This window comes from Botrytis porri (assembly GCF_014898465.1).
Source record: "Botrytis porri strain MUCL 3234 chromosome Unknown BPOR_005, whole genome shotgun sequence".
Taxonomy (NCBI): Eukaryota; Fungi; Ascomycota; class Leotiomycetes; order Helotiales; family Sclerotiniaceae; genus Botrytis; species Botrytis porri.
In genome coordinates this window covers 1,910,597-1,927,390 of record NW_024066079.1, presented here as the reverse complement: position 1 = coordinate 1,927,390, position 16,794 = coordinate 1,910,597, and the positions used below count along the sequence as shown (strand labels likewise).

Sequence of the window (16,794 nt, the reverse complement as noted above, 5' to 3'; positions counted from 1 at the left end):
CGCACAACTGAAAAGGAATAGTCCCAGAATGAGTGCAAGAATCTTCAGAGCTAGGTCTAAATACTCCTTTGGGCGAAGTCACACATCGAAAAGAGCGGTGCCCAAGTATACTTTCCAAAAGGTCACTGGAGCCCCATACTACCATCTTAGCAAAGTTTATACTCTTCAGACGAGACTTGCACTTTCTTGTTCTGTAAAGCAGAAACAGTCTGTAAAGGTTTTGGGGGAAGGGATAATCAAAAGCATCATTATGTTTTCCTCGACTCCACGCTTTCCGTCAATTACATCACAAATATACATTCTTCAAGCAGTTTACCCCAATTCAGGATATCGATGCATTGAGCATCACTTACCAAGGAGCATAAGAATAAATTATCCACAACCAACTTCGCATAGAATAGCGCACCAGCCGACAATTTTATGATTTTAATGCATTAAATCCGGACCACGCCTGTGATTCGGATCTGGGTAGTTAACTTTTTGGAGGCTTCGAGTTGATGATATCTCAAGTCATACAAAAATTTGATTCATTGATAGATATGCTAAGGCGGCAGATGGTCGCTCGTGGCTATGAAAATCGAATCCAAGAAGCGCGGGTATGTCAAGCTTGTATTGGATTAATCCCTTTATGCCAACGCAAGATTTAGAGAAACTTACTAGAGCGGCCTGATATGAGTATTCCGATAATTCCAATCCTCACACCTTTAGACTATGAATGGGTATGTCATTTCAGAAGATTCACTTGAAGAATATGTTTCTCTAACACGAGGACTAGAAATATATATCACCCCCTTGTTATTATTCAGGGACTGGTCCTGTGGTAAAACCCGTTACAAATAATGTATCGCCTCCTTCTAATACCTCTGTTGGCAACCCGGATATTTCCATAGACGCTAGACTCAAAGACGCTAGACTCAAGCTTAAACTTGATATCCTAAAATGTATAGGACAATCACTGAAGGACCCTGATCAGACGGAGGTGATAAGACTAAGATTGAAGTTCGACCAGCTACAAGTTGGGATGGCAGAAACAGATTCTCGAATAGAAAGGATGAGAACTGAAACCTTGAGAGTTGAACGAGCAGAATTAGAAGCAGAATTGACAAAAGCGAGAGCTGAATTAGCATCAATAGACGCAATATTGGCCTCTGATGAGCCGGACGACGGCGAGTTGGGCGAGGATGAAATGGACGAGAACGAAACGAATGAGGACGATGTATCGGGAGAGAATGGGAGGGAAGAGAATAAGAAGGGAGAGAACAAACCGGACGAGGACGAAACGGAGGGCGAAATAGAGGATCACAAAATTGGCGAGTACATAAAGGAAGAGGGTGAAATTCTGGACGAAATGGAAGACAAAAAAATGGATAAGTATGGAATGGAGAATCACAAAACGAACCAGCATAAAAGGGACGAGGATCAGAGGAGGAACAAAGACTATGATAAGAAAGAAATCCTTGCTAGTTCGTTCAGGGAAGCCATTCGGAAAGAATTGGATGACGAACTCGAGAAAGTATTTAGGAAGAACCAGGAACTCGACTTGCAGGAGAATATGGACGGACATTCGCCTAAAAAACGCAAATTCGCGTATCAAGAAAAACAATACGACACATCAAACCCTGTTCCATCTTCGCCAGATGTGAAATCTGGCAGCTCAAAAATAGCGTGGATAGACACGGTACCTTTACTAAAAGAGCTGAACACACACCTGGCAGGGTATAAGTTGAGTAGTTCAGCAGAGGAGATAATGGACATTCGATCTTGGATTGACAAGAGTTTCGATAGTGGAATGAGAAGACTACTGCGAAACCAGCCTATTGCCGATATACTAGCTTCATGGGACAATAGATACGAAGAGGAGGGACTGAATAATATTCTTAGGTCAGTTGTGCTAGTATACGATTCGATTGAAGATTTACACACGCTGCGTGCGCACTATGATCGAATTCTCGGCGAAGCGGTGCTCTCATTATATTCTAGAGCGAAAGCACGAGACTGGGGGAGGAAGGATCACGAAAAGGATTTTGGAAAATTGGTTCTGTAGATTCTTGGAACGCTTTTAATCTTTCTCTAAAAAGATGCGATGAATTACTGTTTCGATTGGTACTTCTGGATGTACAGCCCCATTTCTGAAGCCTCTAGAATAATTCCACAAGTCTCTAGATTATCGAAAGAAATTCTGCACTGTGATATTGATTCAGGAGCAGCATATACCAAATTGTAAGTTTCTGGATATGGAGAATTGCCAGTATCCTGAATATAAAATAAGCCGTCCTACGATCTCTTTTCTTACCGATAAATAGACAAAAGATGTGTGGAGTATGAAAATCATGTAAAATAAGTGAAGCATTTCAAGATTGTTCCAACAAACAAGCCAGCCTTGGAAACGAAGCTGGGCAAGATGACATTTATGTGAGAAAGGAGGGGGGGCGGAGTGCGAAGAAAACTTCATAAAGAAAGACAAGAAGAGAAACATGGAGATAATCATTTAGGAGCACCAATGTATTAGTTTGGTTGGTGTTTTGGTCTGATAGATCGACTACATTAGATAGATAACTAAGCCATATCAGCCTGTACGAAAGAGATGTTTACATTGAACTATATGTAAACTCGGATGGCCTCATCATCAACTGAATTACGTGTCATTCAGAGCCATCCCAAGCCATAGATTCCTCGTATCATGGGTATCATAAAATTATAAAACACAATGAAATGTGTAGAAGATCCCTTTTATACACCGGGACACCATAGCCCCACCACTAGGATTCATTAAATAACGACCTTACCCAGAACTCCAATCGGATACTTCAAGACTCACGCAGCAGCAATACCCCTCATACGTCTTCTAATCTCCAGAGTGCGTTTCACACTGAAATTCTTTTGGTCGTCTGGCATATGTTCACCACTGACAATGACCAAAACCTTCATTCTGGGATGATATTTCAAATCATGCAGTAGCTTTGGCGTAATAAGAAAGTACTGGCTGTCATGTTCCTGACATGCAATCTCGACCATACGTCCGTGGACCATTCTTTCGTTACGAGGATCCATTCCTTGATTGATTTCGTCGACGACGCGGAAGGGAGAGCGAGCGAGTGATTGTAAAGACATGAGATAAAAAATTGTGGAAACAGAGCGTTCACCTCCGGATTGACGGTGCTTATCAAGGAGCTGAAGGGTTTCGTTTTCTCTGTTATGATGTTAATAGGTTGGCATGTCTGAGATATTTTGATAAAGTGACTGTACCTGAATTTGACCTTAATCTCAATTGCCCATTTTTCAAAATCGTCTTCTTTATACACACTAACTTCACCAGCACACCCAATCTGCTCGAAATTATGGGAAAAGGCCTGACTAATCTGCTCAATAAGTGCATCAAGTCTTGGTTCCCATTTTGCCATGATCTCAGTGACCTTTTGCGCGACGTCTCTAAGTTCGCCCTCGGTCCCAGCGATCCTGGTGTTTAATCGACCGATGTCAACCTGGCGTTTCTCATACTCTCTAATAGCGTTTGGATTGTTGGCTTGAATAAAATCGAGTTTATGTTCCTCGCTGTTAATCTCTTGCTGTAAAGTTTCCACGGTCCTATCCGGGGAAATGCTGGAGAAGTAATTTAGGGAATCTTGATCATTCCTCTCCTCAGCCTCTCTTCTGATCTGTTTGCATCGTTCTAGCGCAGCTCGTGCAGTCAGGGTTGCTCGCTTTGACTGTGCTTCGATTTCCCCTAGTCGTGTACGTTCAGTTTCAAGGTTTGCTACAATATCACTATTGCGCTCTCGTAGAGCGTCCGCATCTGAACCTGCTTCAAGACGTCGAATTTCGGCCTCGTCAAGTTCTTCGGAACAAGCAATGATCTGGTTGATTTGCTCGATATGTTTCATCACGTGCTCTCCCTTTTTGAGACCAGCGATGTCTTGTTCTTTTACAATTGCTTGAATTTCTGCCCTAGATTCAGAGCTAGACGTTTCAAATCTCTCCAAAGACTCCTTCTCTCGAGCTGCTATCATGTTAGTATATGCTCAAGTATATCTATGCCTCTATCACTCACCAAGCAATCCTGGAAGAGCTCTTTGTTCACCATAAGCTTTCTGCTTTTGCTGTTTCTCTTTCATAAGCGCGTCCTGGTTTCAAAATCTCGTCAGTAAGGTACGCTAACACGAGAACCGTTGAAGACCTACCAGTTCATCCCTTTTCGGGTTTGCAGTACTCGAATACTGCACAATCTTCTCGGTGATGTCTTTGGCCTCCCTCTTCAGGGATTCGAATTTTCGGTCGAGGTCTGCAAGATTTTCTTCAATCACACGCCGGCCTGAAGTGTCCACAACACCATCGACGAAAAATTTGGCTCGATTGATTCCGGAAGTCTGGGTTGACGTGGCACCATATTCTCTTCGCGTAGTGATCTTGTACGAAGTGGTTTTTGTCAGAAAAGATGAAATTCCAGTACGAATAATCTTTTCATATTGATCGTCACTGATGTCTCGTAGGGTAACTGCCGTCCTGTGAGCTTTGATGTCGTTACACAGCATGGCAAGGACTGGCTCCGGAGCATCGATAAAATCAATAGCCCACCCATCAAGACCGACACTATTCAGTTGAGCTGTAGTAGCCGACTGCCGACCAATAGTCTCGGCGAGTGTCTGGGTGCTCGTTTGTATTCTGACCTCCGCCAGTTTCATTTCCGCTGAATGAAACTGATTGTTTAATCGCTTGTAATCAGCCTGGGTTTGTGCGGTGATAGTGAGCATGTTGCTCGAACGAAACAATGAGTCTACAGCATCAGTATATCTTGGGTCTTTCACGGAGCATGTTATCAATGGTGGGCCATAGACCTCTTTCTCAAACTTGTCTTGGTTTTCCTGAACCCACTTCCAGGCTGTAGCAGTATCTCTAGAATACTGTGCAATCTTACTAATCTGTTTCCCAGCTTGGCTATCAAAGTCAGCGAGAGCCTGCCTTGCCCTGTCTTGTTCAGCTCGTAAGTCTCGCCCTTTGGCTTTAAGCGCTTCTCTGCTTTGTTCGAGCTCCGTTACTGTTGCTTTGATGGCTCTGATGTCCTGCTCGATTGCTCTCTAGGTGGAAATTTAGTAAGTATCTATATAGGAGTCAGTGTATTGGGAACTTACGATATTTTGGTTGTATTCAGTGGGATTAAATTCTATTGCAGGTTCTCGCAGGCGGGCTTCAAGGTCAATTATGGTCCTTTTGACCTTTGCGAGATCTTTCTTGCGTTTATCCTCTGCCTCTAGAACAACTTTGATTCTCCGATCACAATCCCCTATTTTGTCATCCCATTCATCAACTTTTTTAAGGAGAAGGTCAGCCTCTGCCTCTGCATGTTGTAGGTTATTCCTGCGGTTGGACACGATTTTGGCTAGTTCCTTTTCCAAAGAAACCTTTTCGTCAACAAACCGCAGAGTCGGTTCGACCTGGCTTTCCAAAGTACGAAATCGCTTGGTTGCTTCTATCTTCTCTTCCTTGCATTCCTGATATCGAAGACGTGCGTCTCTATATTCTACAAAAGGAATACTATTCTTTAGTTTATCTAAGTCTTTCTCAATCTGAATTCGCTCTTCGAGTCGTTCCATTTCCGGACGCAGGCCCGCCTGCCGTTTTTCAAGATTCACCAACTGTTCCTTGTCTTGTTCAAGCTGCATTTGTCTCGATTTCTCTTCTCTCCTCAAATTCTTAAGCTCATCATGCCAGTCCAGCATCTCTTGCGCAGCAACTGCCCTTTGCGTGTGATGCAGAAGTTCGACGGGCGTTAATGCCGCAAATTCGGAAACTTTATCTTGCGGCAAGAACTGACAAAGGTTATCAATTTGAATGCTGAATCCCTTGACCAAAGCTAGAACATTTTTGTGATTTGTCTTCTTGTTGTTTATCCAGAATTCGCAACTGTTCCCATCTTTGATAATTCGAGTTTTGATAATATGGTTTTCGCGTTCGTCGCTTCTCTTCTGAAGTTCGATCTCAATGGAAGCATCCTTTGAACCATGTTTGACAAATTCTCCCACTTTGTCCGCCCGACCAAGATTTTTTGGCGAAGAACCCAACCCCAAGCAAAGGGCACAAACCACGGAACTCTTACCAGTACCATTTGGACCGATTACCATGTTCAGATTTGAGCCGGGAAAGAACTCGGCGCTCTCGTAGGTAACGAAATTATTGAGCTTCACTCGAACTATAGCGCCTGGAGCAAATTTGCCGCGTTCGGATGCGATTGTAGGAGTGCCGGGGACCCTTCCGATATTTTGTCTGTCAACTTCTTCTCCTGAAGCTGGCGAAGTGTCGGGTTCAAGGGTTCTTTCTTCAGATTCGTAATGTATGGTACGTGATCGTTTTGCAGGTCGCGGGGGTATAGTATTCTGTGAACCTTCATCGCCATCGATTTCCTCCCTCGACCGACGCCCACGAGATGACATTTGCAGTGCCATGTTGACGATTCAAGATCTAAACAATTGTTGTAAAATCAATCGAACCAGTGAGAAGATATGCTAGTGTTCTTGAGCTTGTATCATTTTCAGGGTATTGATGGATCAATGGAGTGCATTAACTGATTCAATTAAAGAACCGTAGTTTGCGTAAGACGCGTCAAACTTTAGAAATTCGCGTTTTACATCAGTGCGCTAGTACTGTAAAGGGTAGCGTAGTTAGATTACCCCACCATTGGTAATTGATCAGCTGATTTCGTATTTTCAACTTCATCTCAACGACACTTTGACGGAAGAATGGAATGGATGATGAATATGTCACAAAGCTCGCCGTCTAACCATGAGAAATAGATAGTATTCAAGAATTATGGTCCTCCGTATACATTCTTAGCAAAGGAACGGGGAGATACAGAGAAAATAGTAAGCCGGACGGACTTTCTCTCCTTCTCCCCCCTTCTACAAATGAAACAATAAGTGTGTATATATGACAAAGCCAACTGTTTGGCTCTCTATAACGGATATTGCTAACAACTGTAGGCACCGCATCTCACTGCATTAGATGTGCGTCGAAGAGGAGATCAGGTGGACGACCTTTCTCCTGTATTCTGTATAGCTATCTATATGTATTGCAAGGCAATATTGTTTGAAATAAAAGATTATTGGATCCCTCCATATTGTTCATAGTATCGATAATCTGGAACCAGTATATCTACGTAATCTGCAAGTAGATACCATAAAAGACACATTAGATGTCTACTGATGTTTTATATTCATCGAAGTATTCGTTCATTTCACAATAAGCCGTCTCAAAATCTGCAAGTGCCTTGTTTATCTTATTAAGGTGCTAGGTACACATTGTGAAGTGACCAGGAGCTGAGAATGAACTCTCATAAACCCGATAGTCTAGATGATTAGAAATTCTAGATGCTTTACTATCATATCATCTAGGCTTATACACTTTCTAATGAATGATGATTAGATGACAGTCCAGGTCAAGGAATCTCAAAAGTACTTTGTTGTAGAAAGTGTCATAACCGAGCCAATGGTCATCCTCTCAAGGTTGAGATTTGCATTCCTTCTCAATTTTGGTTGGCATGTAATTGCGGGGAATTTTGGATGTAAACAAAACATCAACATAATCAAAACTTCGCCATAGTAACTGCAATTTTGCAATCCCAATTTTTCTTGAGTATTATTTTTCGCCTTGAAAACTTCTTCGACAAGTTCTTATTTTAATCTCTCTTTAATACGATAAAGATAATAATCCAGACCTTCACTTCAATTCGCTCTTTCTCTGCATCGGCACGAAATAATCTGACTTTTTAGACGATAAGCTCTTCAAATATACATATCTTTTCAAGCAGATCAAATTCTGTAACTTGGTGAGTTTACTAATCTTACCCCTGCAACTCAAGATAGAGCATTTTGGTTTGACTACAATGGAAGGCTAATCAAAAAGTACCAGAATTTTTGACCGCTTCGTTTTTGGCACATTCGTTACCACTGACACTCATTTCTTCACATCGCTATGCCATCTTGCGTTCCGCTTTGAGACTCTAAAGTGCCGTAGTTGAATATTACTTGAACAGTACTATCCCACATCCTGTGGCACATCAAAAGGGTTGATCAACATTTAAGTGGGAACGAGGAGTTTCAAAAGATCGCGATCAGACACACGACATTATCATAACAATGAATGCACAAAACGCGCGGGCCGCCAAGTCGACGACCTCTGGGAGAAGCAACTCGACGAGTCAACAACAATCAACCGAGTAGTACCAGACTACCATTGAAATCTACACCAACAAATCATGATAGTTTACGACAAGATGGTTTGCTGCAAGTTCACAACCAGGCTTCTGCTTCCCCAGGCGAACATTACTCTTACATTGACAATATTCGGATACCCTCTCCTGCCTCTAATTTCGTCAACCCCAGGCTATCTGCTATATCGAAAGAAGCAGCGACGGATTCAAAAAGAAGCTCGCAGATTTCGACCGCATCTTCCGCTACTTCTGATGGCAAAAATCTTAAAAAATTCATCGGTCCTTGGAAGCTGGGCAAAACTTTGGGCGAGGGGGCAACGGCACGAGTACGCCTTGCAAAGAACAGAAATACACATCAAATGGCGGCTATCAAAATCGTTCAAAAGAGAAATGCTCAGATGTCCCAGGCGGGGAGTCTTGCAAACCTGGAACGCTTGGATCCGCTACATGATGAAAGCGATGGAGTGCGAAGAATGCCTGTAGGCATCGAAAGAGAGGTGGCGATTATGAAGCTTATTCAACACCCAAATATCATGAAGATTTACGACATCTGGGAAAACCGCACTGAAATGTAAGTTATATTCTGAATCCAAAGCAAGTCTAGCCTTTAACAGTCAGTAGTTATTTAGTTCTTGAATATGTTGACAATGGCGAGCTTTTTGCTCAAATCGCAAACAACGGAAGGCTGGACGAAGAGACTGCCATGAAGTATTTTCGACAACTTTTGAGTGCTTTAGGGTACTGCCACTCATATAATATTTGTCATCGAGATTTGAAACCGGAAAATATTCTGATTACAAGCACTGGAGACATCAAAGTTGCAGATTTTGGAATGGCTGCGCTGCATCAAGGTGCAGATCACAAATTAAAGACTTCTTGTGGAAGCCCACATTATGCTGCACCAGAACTGATTGGTGGATTCAAATATCGGGGAGACAAGGTCGATATTTGGAGTATGGGCGTGATCCTCTATGCCAGCTTGTGTGGACGACTACCGTTTGATGTTGAGGGTGTCGGCAATGATAGGGCACGTCTCAATCCACTACTCAGCAAAATCCAGAAAGGGGAGTATGATGTGGCTCCAGAATTCACTAAAGAAGCAGCAAATTTAATTTCCAGAATATTGCAAGTGAATCCAAAAGAAAGGATTACGCTTAATCAAATCTGGAAGCACCCCGTGGTGAGAAAATACGACTATTTGGACAATCTCGGTAGCGGCCAAAGTATCCCGTCCCTTAGTCTGAATGACTGTGCGCGGCCAGTGTCACGTCGAAGTGATATTGACAAGGATTTATTAAGGCAGCTGTGGTCTATGTGGCATGCATACTCCGAAGAACAACTCATCGAGACACTGTTGAGCGAAAAGTGGGTGATTTCGCCGATTCTGTGTCTTCTAAATATATGCTAATAACAAGATAGACCCAACGAACAGAAGCGCTTCTACACTTTGCTACTGAGATATAGAGATTCTCAACTTGAAGACTACGAACCGGACCTAAGTTATTCCAATAGTGACTACCATCATATCAGACCATCGACACTTACAAAGACATATTCTACCTGTCACTTTCCACCACAGACAGGAAGCAGTAATCATCGCCAACAAGCTTCCAGATTTACTGTGGTCAGTAACAGGTCCGAACACACTTACGACCCTTTCAATGCTTCAAGGCCACAGCACCTTGATTCACTAAGGTCCGACGATCAGATCAAGGTCACTGTCCATGCTCCTCAAAATGAAGAACATGGCCGGTACCGTCAGCCCTCTCGAATGTCAACATCAAGGTCTACCGGCGATCGGGGTAGATTACAAAAGCCAGTATCTCGAGTATATGCCTCTCGCAGTTCGCTTGCAAGCTCTACTCGAAGTCGAGGAAGTGCTCCTTTCCGTGCTACCGTTGGTCACAAACGTGGTGTGGAGTTCTCACATGTTAGGAGACGATCATTAAGTAGTCAAAAGATTATGTCCACGAATGGCCCATTAATTTCTGTGGGAGAGCAAACAGTAGGAGCTGATGAGAGAAATTCTTTACAACCTACCATTCAACATTCTACTTCGACACGTTACATCCGATCGAAAAAGCCACAAGTAGGAAGCACAAAGATTACGACTACTATCATACAAAAATCCGGACGCGGCAGTCTAATATGGAAAGATGATGTCCGTCAATTGAGCAGCAGCTTAGCCAAAGACTGCGATGAAGCGTTCAACAGAACATCTGTCGTTTCTTCAACTACTTCCCAGAACAAATCGCGATTTTCAGAAAATTCAAGCATGGCTTCTCGTGGTCCTTCGCCTATGCTTAATGTACCAGCGAAAAGTCAAACGTTCAGACACGGATCTTTCGACTCACAACCATTACCTCCGCCACCTGCTAGATCGGATTCTGTCAAAAGGGAATTGTTAGAAGCACGCAAGCAGGCTACACTACGCATGGCTTCTGGAGAAGATTCCCCTGGATACATTGATCGTATGGTATCACACATTGATCGTCTCATACTACCTCCATCTACATCCCCGTTGCTTACACGTCAAGATTGCCGCGCAGTTTCTGCACCTGCGGAAGTGAAACAGAAGAATTATGCCCGGCCATTGCCTGCAATTAATGAGGCATATGGAGATGAACTATCCCCTCGAAAAGTCGAAGCTGACCGCATCGCATCAGCTCCTGAAGCTCGTGTATTGAAAAAGAACTCCAAATTTTTCAATGAAAGAGAAACAATCCGATTGGTCAATGCTTCCGCGGCATCTTTTAGTCCTGTTAAAGCTCCAGCGCCTCTTACTATTAGGGAAAAAAGCTCACAAGGAGGTCAAACAAAGGGGCAGTCCGGGCAAGAATCTTTTGACAACTCCCTCAAGAACCAAGCGTCTGGTCAGGGACTACGTCACCAATATTATGCCAGCTCCAAGGCAGATGTTGGACCTGAATTGTCTCGTATTGATGAAGACTCCAATCTGGACGATCCATATGCTCAGGATAGTAACGCGGGAACGATAGTGAAGAAGAGATCAGGTTGGTTTAGACGCAATTCCAAGGCCAGTGATGAAGGTGAATCTAGAAATTCATCGATTATGGGAAATGAAACTCTGTTGTCACAGTTATCAAGCAAGAGTGGTGGTCGAAAGTCAGAACCAGAAGATTTCCCACCGATTCCACCGACAAAAAAGAAGGGGTCCATTCTTGGTAGGCTCTTCAAGAAAAAGCTACCAAAAACCGGCATGACAGTTGCTAGTGAGTAGAATCTAAAATAATTTGATGTTGATGAGACTAACAGGCCGACAGCACATGATATGTTCGACGAGGACATGAGTATTCAAGATTCTATTGCAGATTCCCGACAGCAGAGTCGCCAAACCCGTGTAAATCAGACGACGCGAGCACGTCAGATCGAGCCTCAACAAAACTGGCTAGCCAAGTTGTTCCATGTAAAGCCCGCTTCGAAATTTATCTGCTTCTCCGTTTCGAGACGTACAGCAAGATTGGAGATTGCCAAGGTGCTCAAAGACTGGAAACGATATGGCATTAAAGATGTTCAGGTTGATAAGCTGAGGAATATAGTCTTCGGCAAAGTCGGCTCAGAAAACTGTAAGTTTTGCTTATAAATTCTCTAAAATATTCTACTGACATCAGATAGTTCTAAACTTAAAAGAGGTCTCATTCGCCGCCGAGATACTAACTGTTTTCGAACATCTGGACCGTGGCAGAAAAATAAATCTCGCCGTAGCACGAATCACACAGGAAAGAGGTGCAGCAAGCAGCTTTCATAAAGTTGTAGAGACCTTAGATTCCGTCCTACAAGTTCGTGGAGTTCTCGTCATGGATGAAGAAAAGAAGAGAATGATGGTGAGAACAGTAAACTCGATGATCACCGACACCGTTATTGCTTAAATCCAAGCTCATGGCGTCCGCCAAATTTCGGTACTCTATATCGTTAATAACCCAAATTTGGACATTTGCATATGGGAACGTATCTCTCTACACTCACTCAAGATTGGACACACTCGAAATCCAGGTTTACCACATGGCAGGATTTGGATGATACCTGCTCTTTTTGTAGATATACTATGTTTCACTATAATGAGTTTCTTTGGCATTAGCATAGAGTGGTGGATATTTGAGTTGCGTTGCATGAAGGAGCTGTAAAAAGTAACTTAATATTCTTCACGCAGCAAAAAATGGGGTAGAAATTATGATAGACGGAGGTCAAAAGGCGGTCCGAGTTCAATACCAGAGAGAGATGAGAGAGTGTTAAAGATGATTGATTTTCTTTTTACTTTCGAATAGGGGAAAATGTGTTCTTTTCACTCTTGTACTTAGGAAATCCGAATTCTTTGATTCATGTTGATGGAATATGTTCATGCTTTTAGTGATGTGGCTTGTACAGCTGGTATGTCATGGTGAAATTTTCTCATGGGACATGCAACTCCGTGATGATGGTTTTTCCTCTGGGAATCCCACACACGTATATCTACATAATCGAGAAATCTTGTGCTCGGAAGCTCTCATTCTACTCATCCAGGAGACTTGACAGATGAACAGCTTTGTATTGTTGTTGGGATATCCCAGTTCCCATGATTGAATCGTGGAGTGGATGTTAGATCTATGTGTTTTCGCCACGCATCGAGTGATGTCGTGTTGTGTTGTATTGTGTTACTACGTTTCTTGCACGTAGGTAGGTATTTGATGCCAATCCCGTAATTAGGAAAGAGAGATGCTGATCGTTATGGGATTCTCAACATGATTACCCAGGCACTTAAGTAAATGTTCTTGAGGGTGAGAATCTAGATATCTAATTTCCTCAGCGAAGACACTGTTTTCGAGAACATTTCCTCCATTAATGGACAGTATTTCAACGATCTACGAAGCATTCCACCAAAGTCCACATTCATGCATACTATCCACCCAGGTGTATCTCCACCACGAATTTGCATACTCTAGGTTAATCTAAGCCTTGTAGATCCATTCCATCCCCATAAATGCCTATACATCCCCATACATCCCCATCCCACTTCGTCTCCGCCCAAGAAACGCCACAAGGACCACAAAAACGGTCATCACGGCAATGCAATGCAATGCGGTTCCCCATCCGAGCCTATCAGTGTTGTCCAGCATATGATTTCCAAGGTTGTCTCTGAATCACGCCACATGTGGCGGAGGTTAGTCAAGCCCTGTTGGAACCACAAACAATTTTCCATAAACGACAACATCATTCGGCAGCTTAAACATGAAGTGATCTTCTCACTCAAAAACGACTTTCAAAAGACAATTATGATCCAATTTTCGAGTGGTCTACACATTATCAAGGCAACTTCCCTATTGAAGGTGCTATTCTGGAATTCTTGTGCGTAGAAGACAACAGACTGCGGGTGTTTGGAGTGGGAAAAATTCAAAAAGTCCTGCCGGGTTGATTTTGACTACAACCAAACAATGCAGAACGAGGTTTAAAGAGCTGCCTTGACTTTTTTGGGGTGCTCTTCCTCCCATTTCGCTGCAATGGCTATTTCCTTTTCCTTTCGCTCAACTAACGCGTCGTACAAATCCTTATACACGCCACCGGCCTCGACCAAATTTGCCGGCACTCCTCGGTCGTAATCAAAAAACACCACATAACCTCTGCAGTCAGCTACAATAGCCTGTTGCCGAAGTGACCATATAGATGTCACCCCAAAATAACGATCGGGTAAAACCTCGGTGATATGGTTTGCAACAATAAGCTGGCTTACGATCAGTCTGGAGCTAAAAACATCCTGCGCTAGTAACATACTGAGTCTGGAAATTTCACAACTCTCTTGAGATCAATCGTGTATGTCTTCACCACAACACCGATGTGTTGAGTATCCAAAAGATCCTGGAATCTTTCACCTAGTTGTGCTTCGAACGACTGGAATACTCGAAAGTTGCATTGGTTAACATAATGCGGATATGCATGGTTTTTGACATGTTTGAACGGATCGTGGTCATCGGACCAATTCACACCACATTCTACCATAGTACTGGCATCATAACCCATAGCGATGGCCATATCTACTACCTTCTTACGAAGAAGGGAGTAAGCAGGTCCGCCATCAGGGCTTTGATACGAGGAAGCCTCCAAAGCGGATTTGAATTTCGGGATAGGAGCCATAGACAAAATTAAGATCCTAAATTGAATATGATGCAGATTTGCAGGAGAAGATCATTCCGGAATCTCCTTTTAAATATGCTTTTTCTCTCTCTAATCGAACCTCGGTAGTTTCGTCGGACAACAAGGGTATCAGAGTAAGCAGATATAGCGGCATGCCGCGCCATAATTTGAATGCATGTTCGTGGTAAGGAGTTATTGCTTGCCAGATTAGAAACATACCTGGAAGTACCTTTGTTTGCTTGAGGGGTCAAGGAGATTCCCCCACGTTCTTTTACATCTCGCCCTAGTAATATGAATATGACAGATATCTTTTTGAACGATTCCCGCACTTGGAAAGGGTTTAGGTTTAGATACATTGGCATACTTGGGTCCTCCGGATCTTCGGTACACAATTGTAGCGATTGCTGCTGCGAAAACCAATCGAAAGGTAATCAGACGACTCTATCACCATGGCCAAATCTCAAGTCTGACGGCTGATATTATACAAGGTTCTCTTGATGTCCGTTAAAATCTCTGACGAAGCACAGCTCAAACTACTCGAGACTATAGAGTGTAGGGTCCTCCTAGTTGCGACAGATCTTCCTGTCATCAGTACCTCCTTCAACATGCTGTCACTCCAAGGTAATCTGCGAATCATCCCTTTTGAGGGGGTTGAACATTTGATCGGGCAGTCGATAGTCCTAGAATATCCATTCCTTGGTACTTTGGAAAGTGAACCAAATTGACCCTTTGCGATATTGCATTCGTCAGGATCAACAGGTTTGTCACGTAATGGGAATATTTTAGACGTCATTAAATGGGAATGGCAGGCCTACCAGAGCCTATAGTAAACACTTTTAGAGCTCTCACAACCGATCGCACATGGCTCGACCCCAAGGCGACCATATCTGGAGCACAACGAGTTACAGTTGATTGATGGAAGAACAAAGTTCATTATGTTCCTTTTGCAACCTCTCATGTAAGTACAAAATCCTCTCTACGATTGCCAGTCTGATACTCTTAGATGACCGGCCTACTTATTGCTACGACCCCAATGTCTACTAGAACATGACTCCGATTCTGGGATCAAGTACTCTCTTCACTACACCGGCATTAGCTACTACTATCCATAAGCTAGAAATATGTGACGCGTCTATTTTGCCTCCGTCCCTCCTCGAAGCAATGGCAAAAAACCCTGAATATCTAGAAGGACTCCGAAAACTAGACCATGTCATCTGGTGTGGTTCTGCCTTTAGCTTATCCATCATTTCGAACAAGATAAGTTCTGTGGTCCTGATTTACGCAGCCTACGGTGCCACCGAAGCTGGCCCTCTTCCTCTGGTCTTGGAAGATCAGGAATATCATGAATATATGACTTTCAGCCCGCTTGTTGGCGTGCAGTTTCGAAACTATACGGACGATCTGTATGAGCTTGTCATTGTCAGAGATGACGCCCTGTGTGCCTCTCAGAAGGTATTTTTCATACACCCGCATTTGACCCAGTGGCCGACTAAAGATTTGATGTCCAAACATCCTACTAATGAAGGCATGGTGAGTAAATTGATCTTCTGTAATCAACTCCCTCACAAAAGCATCAGTAATAACTCGCTAATGATGTACCATTCTTCTAGTGGAATTACCGTGGCCGTACAGACGACATCATCGTATTACTAAACGGTGTAAATATTAATCTCTTATTGATGGAAGGAATCCTCATGTCACACCCCAAAGTCGTAGCAGCTCTTCTCACAGGAACAGAAAAGGTAAAAGCTGCCTGGCTAACAGAGGTTGTTCATCCGTCACAGAATGAAGAAGAGACTACTTCCTTGGTAGAAGAACTCTGGCCTGCTGTTATGCCACTTATCGTACGGAAGGCAAGGTTTCCAAAGATAATCTCATCTTCACTTCGAAAGACAAGCCGATGCTGAGAGCTGGAAAAGGATTCGTCCAGCGGAAATTTACACTTGTGGAACTTCGCCTGGAGCTGGATGCCCTGTATAAATGAGGGTATTGTTGTGTTGTAAACAATTAAATAGTCCCAGATCAAATGCTCTACCTCAATTTTTAGAATGTCTGAATGCATAATCCAGACCCATTTTAAAATTTACCCTCGATTTCGGGAATGTCTCTGTTCTGAGTAATTGAAAACTTCATAACCTGAGAGATTTCGTGTATCAATACGCTCTTTCCGGAGCTGGATAACACAGGCGGGAATCTCATCTCAATTCACCTGCAGGTGTTTTATTAGTGAAACCCTTTTACAATCCAGATAATTGGTCTAGATAAAGATGGATTTCCGAGGTTTGACTTAGGGTCTATTGGCCGTGTAGAATATTGTCTCGATTTTATGTCTAGTAGGTAGTAGTATATGATCTACCATTATTTAGTTGTCTATATCCAAAATGAACCTTGTGGAGGAATCCAGGAATGGGAAGCGGGGAGAGGGACAGCAATCCCGCTTCCTTTGTAAGATTACATGGTACGTATGC

At 43.1% G+C, this 16,794-nt stretch overlaps 5 protein-coding genes across 5 annotated transcripts; 3 read left to right on the top strand and 2 right to left on the bottom strand.

Moving 5' to 3' along the window:
• Positions 1 to 493: 493 nt before the first annotated feature.
• Positions 494 to 2,044, top strand: EAF01_004253 (uncharacterized protein; the record flags this gene model as incomplete). The annotated part of the gene is made up of 2 exons (XM_038912507.1): positions 494 to 719; positions 776 to 2,044. Exons 1-2 carry the CDS (start codon positions 672 to 674, stop codon positions 2,042 to 2,044), a joined length of 1,317 nt encoding a protein of 438 aa, XP_038772191.1. The 5' UTR covers positions 494 to 671.
• A 288-nt stretch (positions 2,045 to 2,332) lies between these two features.
• EAF01_004252 (uncharacterized protein) lies at positions 2,333 to 6,509 on the bottom strand. The gene is made up of 5 exons (XM_038912506.1): positions 5,127 to 6,509; positions 4,179 to 5,072; positions 4,049 to 4,121; positions 3,247 to 3,997; positions 2,333 to 3,190 (listed from the first exon to the last, which is right to left on the bottom strand). The coding sequence occupies exons 1-5, from the start codon at positions 6,435 to 6,437 to the stop codon at positions 2,815 to 2,817; spliced, it is 3,405 nt and encodes a 1,134-aa protein (XP_038772190.1). The 5' UTR covers positions 6,438 to 6,509; the 3' UTR covers positions 2,333 to 2,814.
• A 1,621-nt stretch (positions 6,510 to 8,130) lies between these two features.
• EAF01_004251 (uncharacterized protein) lies at positions 8,131 to 12,090 on the top strand (the record flags this gene model as incomplete). Its single annotated transcript, XM_038912505.1, has 5 exons — positions 8,131 to 8,771; positions 8,822 to 9,565; positions 9,620 to 11,433; positions 11,485 to 11,787; positions 11,837 to 12,090. The coding sequence occupies 5 exons, from the start codon at positions 8,131 to 8,133 to the stop codon at positions 12,088 to 12,090; spliced, it is 3,756 nt and encodes a 1,251-aa protein (XP_038772189.1).
• A 1,553-nt stretch (positions 12,091 to 13,643) lies between these two features.
• Positions 13,644 to 14,326, bottom strand: EAF01_004250 (uncharacterized protein; the record flags this gene model as incomplete). The annotated part of the gene is made up of 2 exons (XM_038912504.1): positions 13,644 to 13,916; positions 13,967 to 14,326. 2 exons carry the CDS (start codon positions 14,324 to 14,326, stop codon positions 13,644 to 13,646), a joined length of 633 nt encoding a protein of 210 aa, XP_038772188.1.
• Positions 14,327 to 15,373: 1,047 nt separating this feature from the next.
• Positions 15,374 to 16,233, top strand: EAF01_004249 (uncharacterized protein; the record flags this gene model as incomplete). The annotated part of the gene is made up of 2 exons (XM_038912503.1): positions 15,374 to 15,856; positions 15,937 to 16,233. The coding sequence occupies 2 exons, from the start codon at positions 15,374 to 15,376 to the stop codon at positions 16,231 to 16,233; spliced, it is 780 nt and encodes a 259-aa protein (XP_038772187.1).
• Between the last annotated feature and the right edge of the window lie 561 nt (positions 16,234 to 16,794).

Bases quoted from the DNA above. Each gene is read 5' to 3' on its own strand.
- EAF01_004252 (XM_038912506.1), bottom strand. From the start codon at position 6,437: ATGGCACTGCAAATGTCATCTCGTGGGCGTCGGTCGAGGGAGGAAATC. The intron at 4,122-4,178 runs GTAGGTCTTCAA...TTTTGAAACCAG, and splicing joins ACCCGAAAAGGGATGAACTG to GACGCGCTTATGAAAGAGAA. The intron at 3,191-3,246 runs GTACAGTCACTT...ACATCATAACAG, and splicing joins GAGATTAAGGTCAAATTCAG to AGAAAACGAAACCCTTCAGC.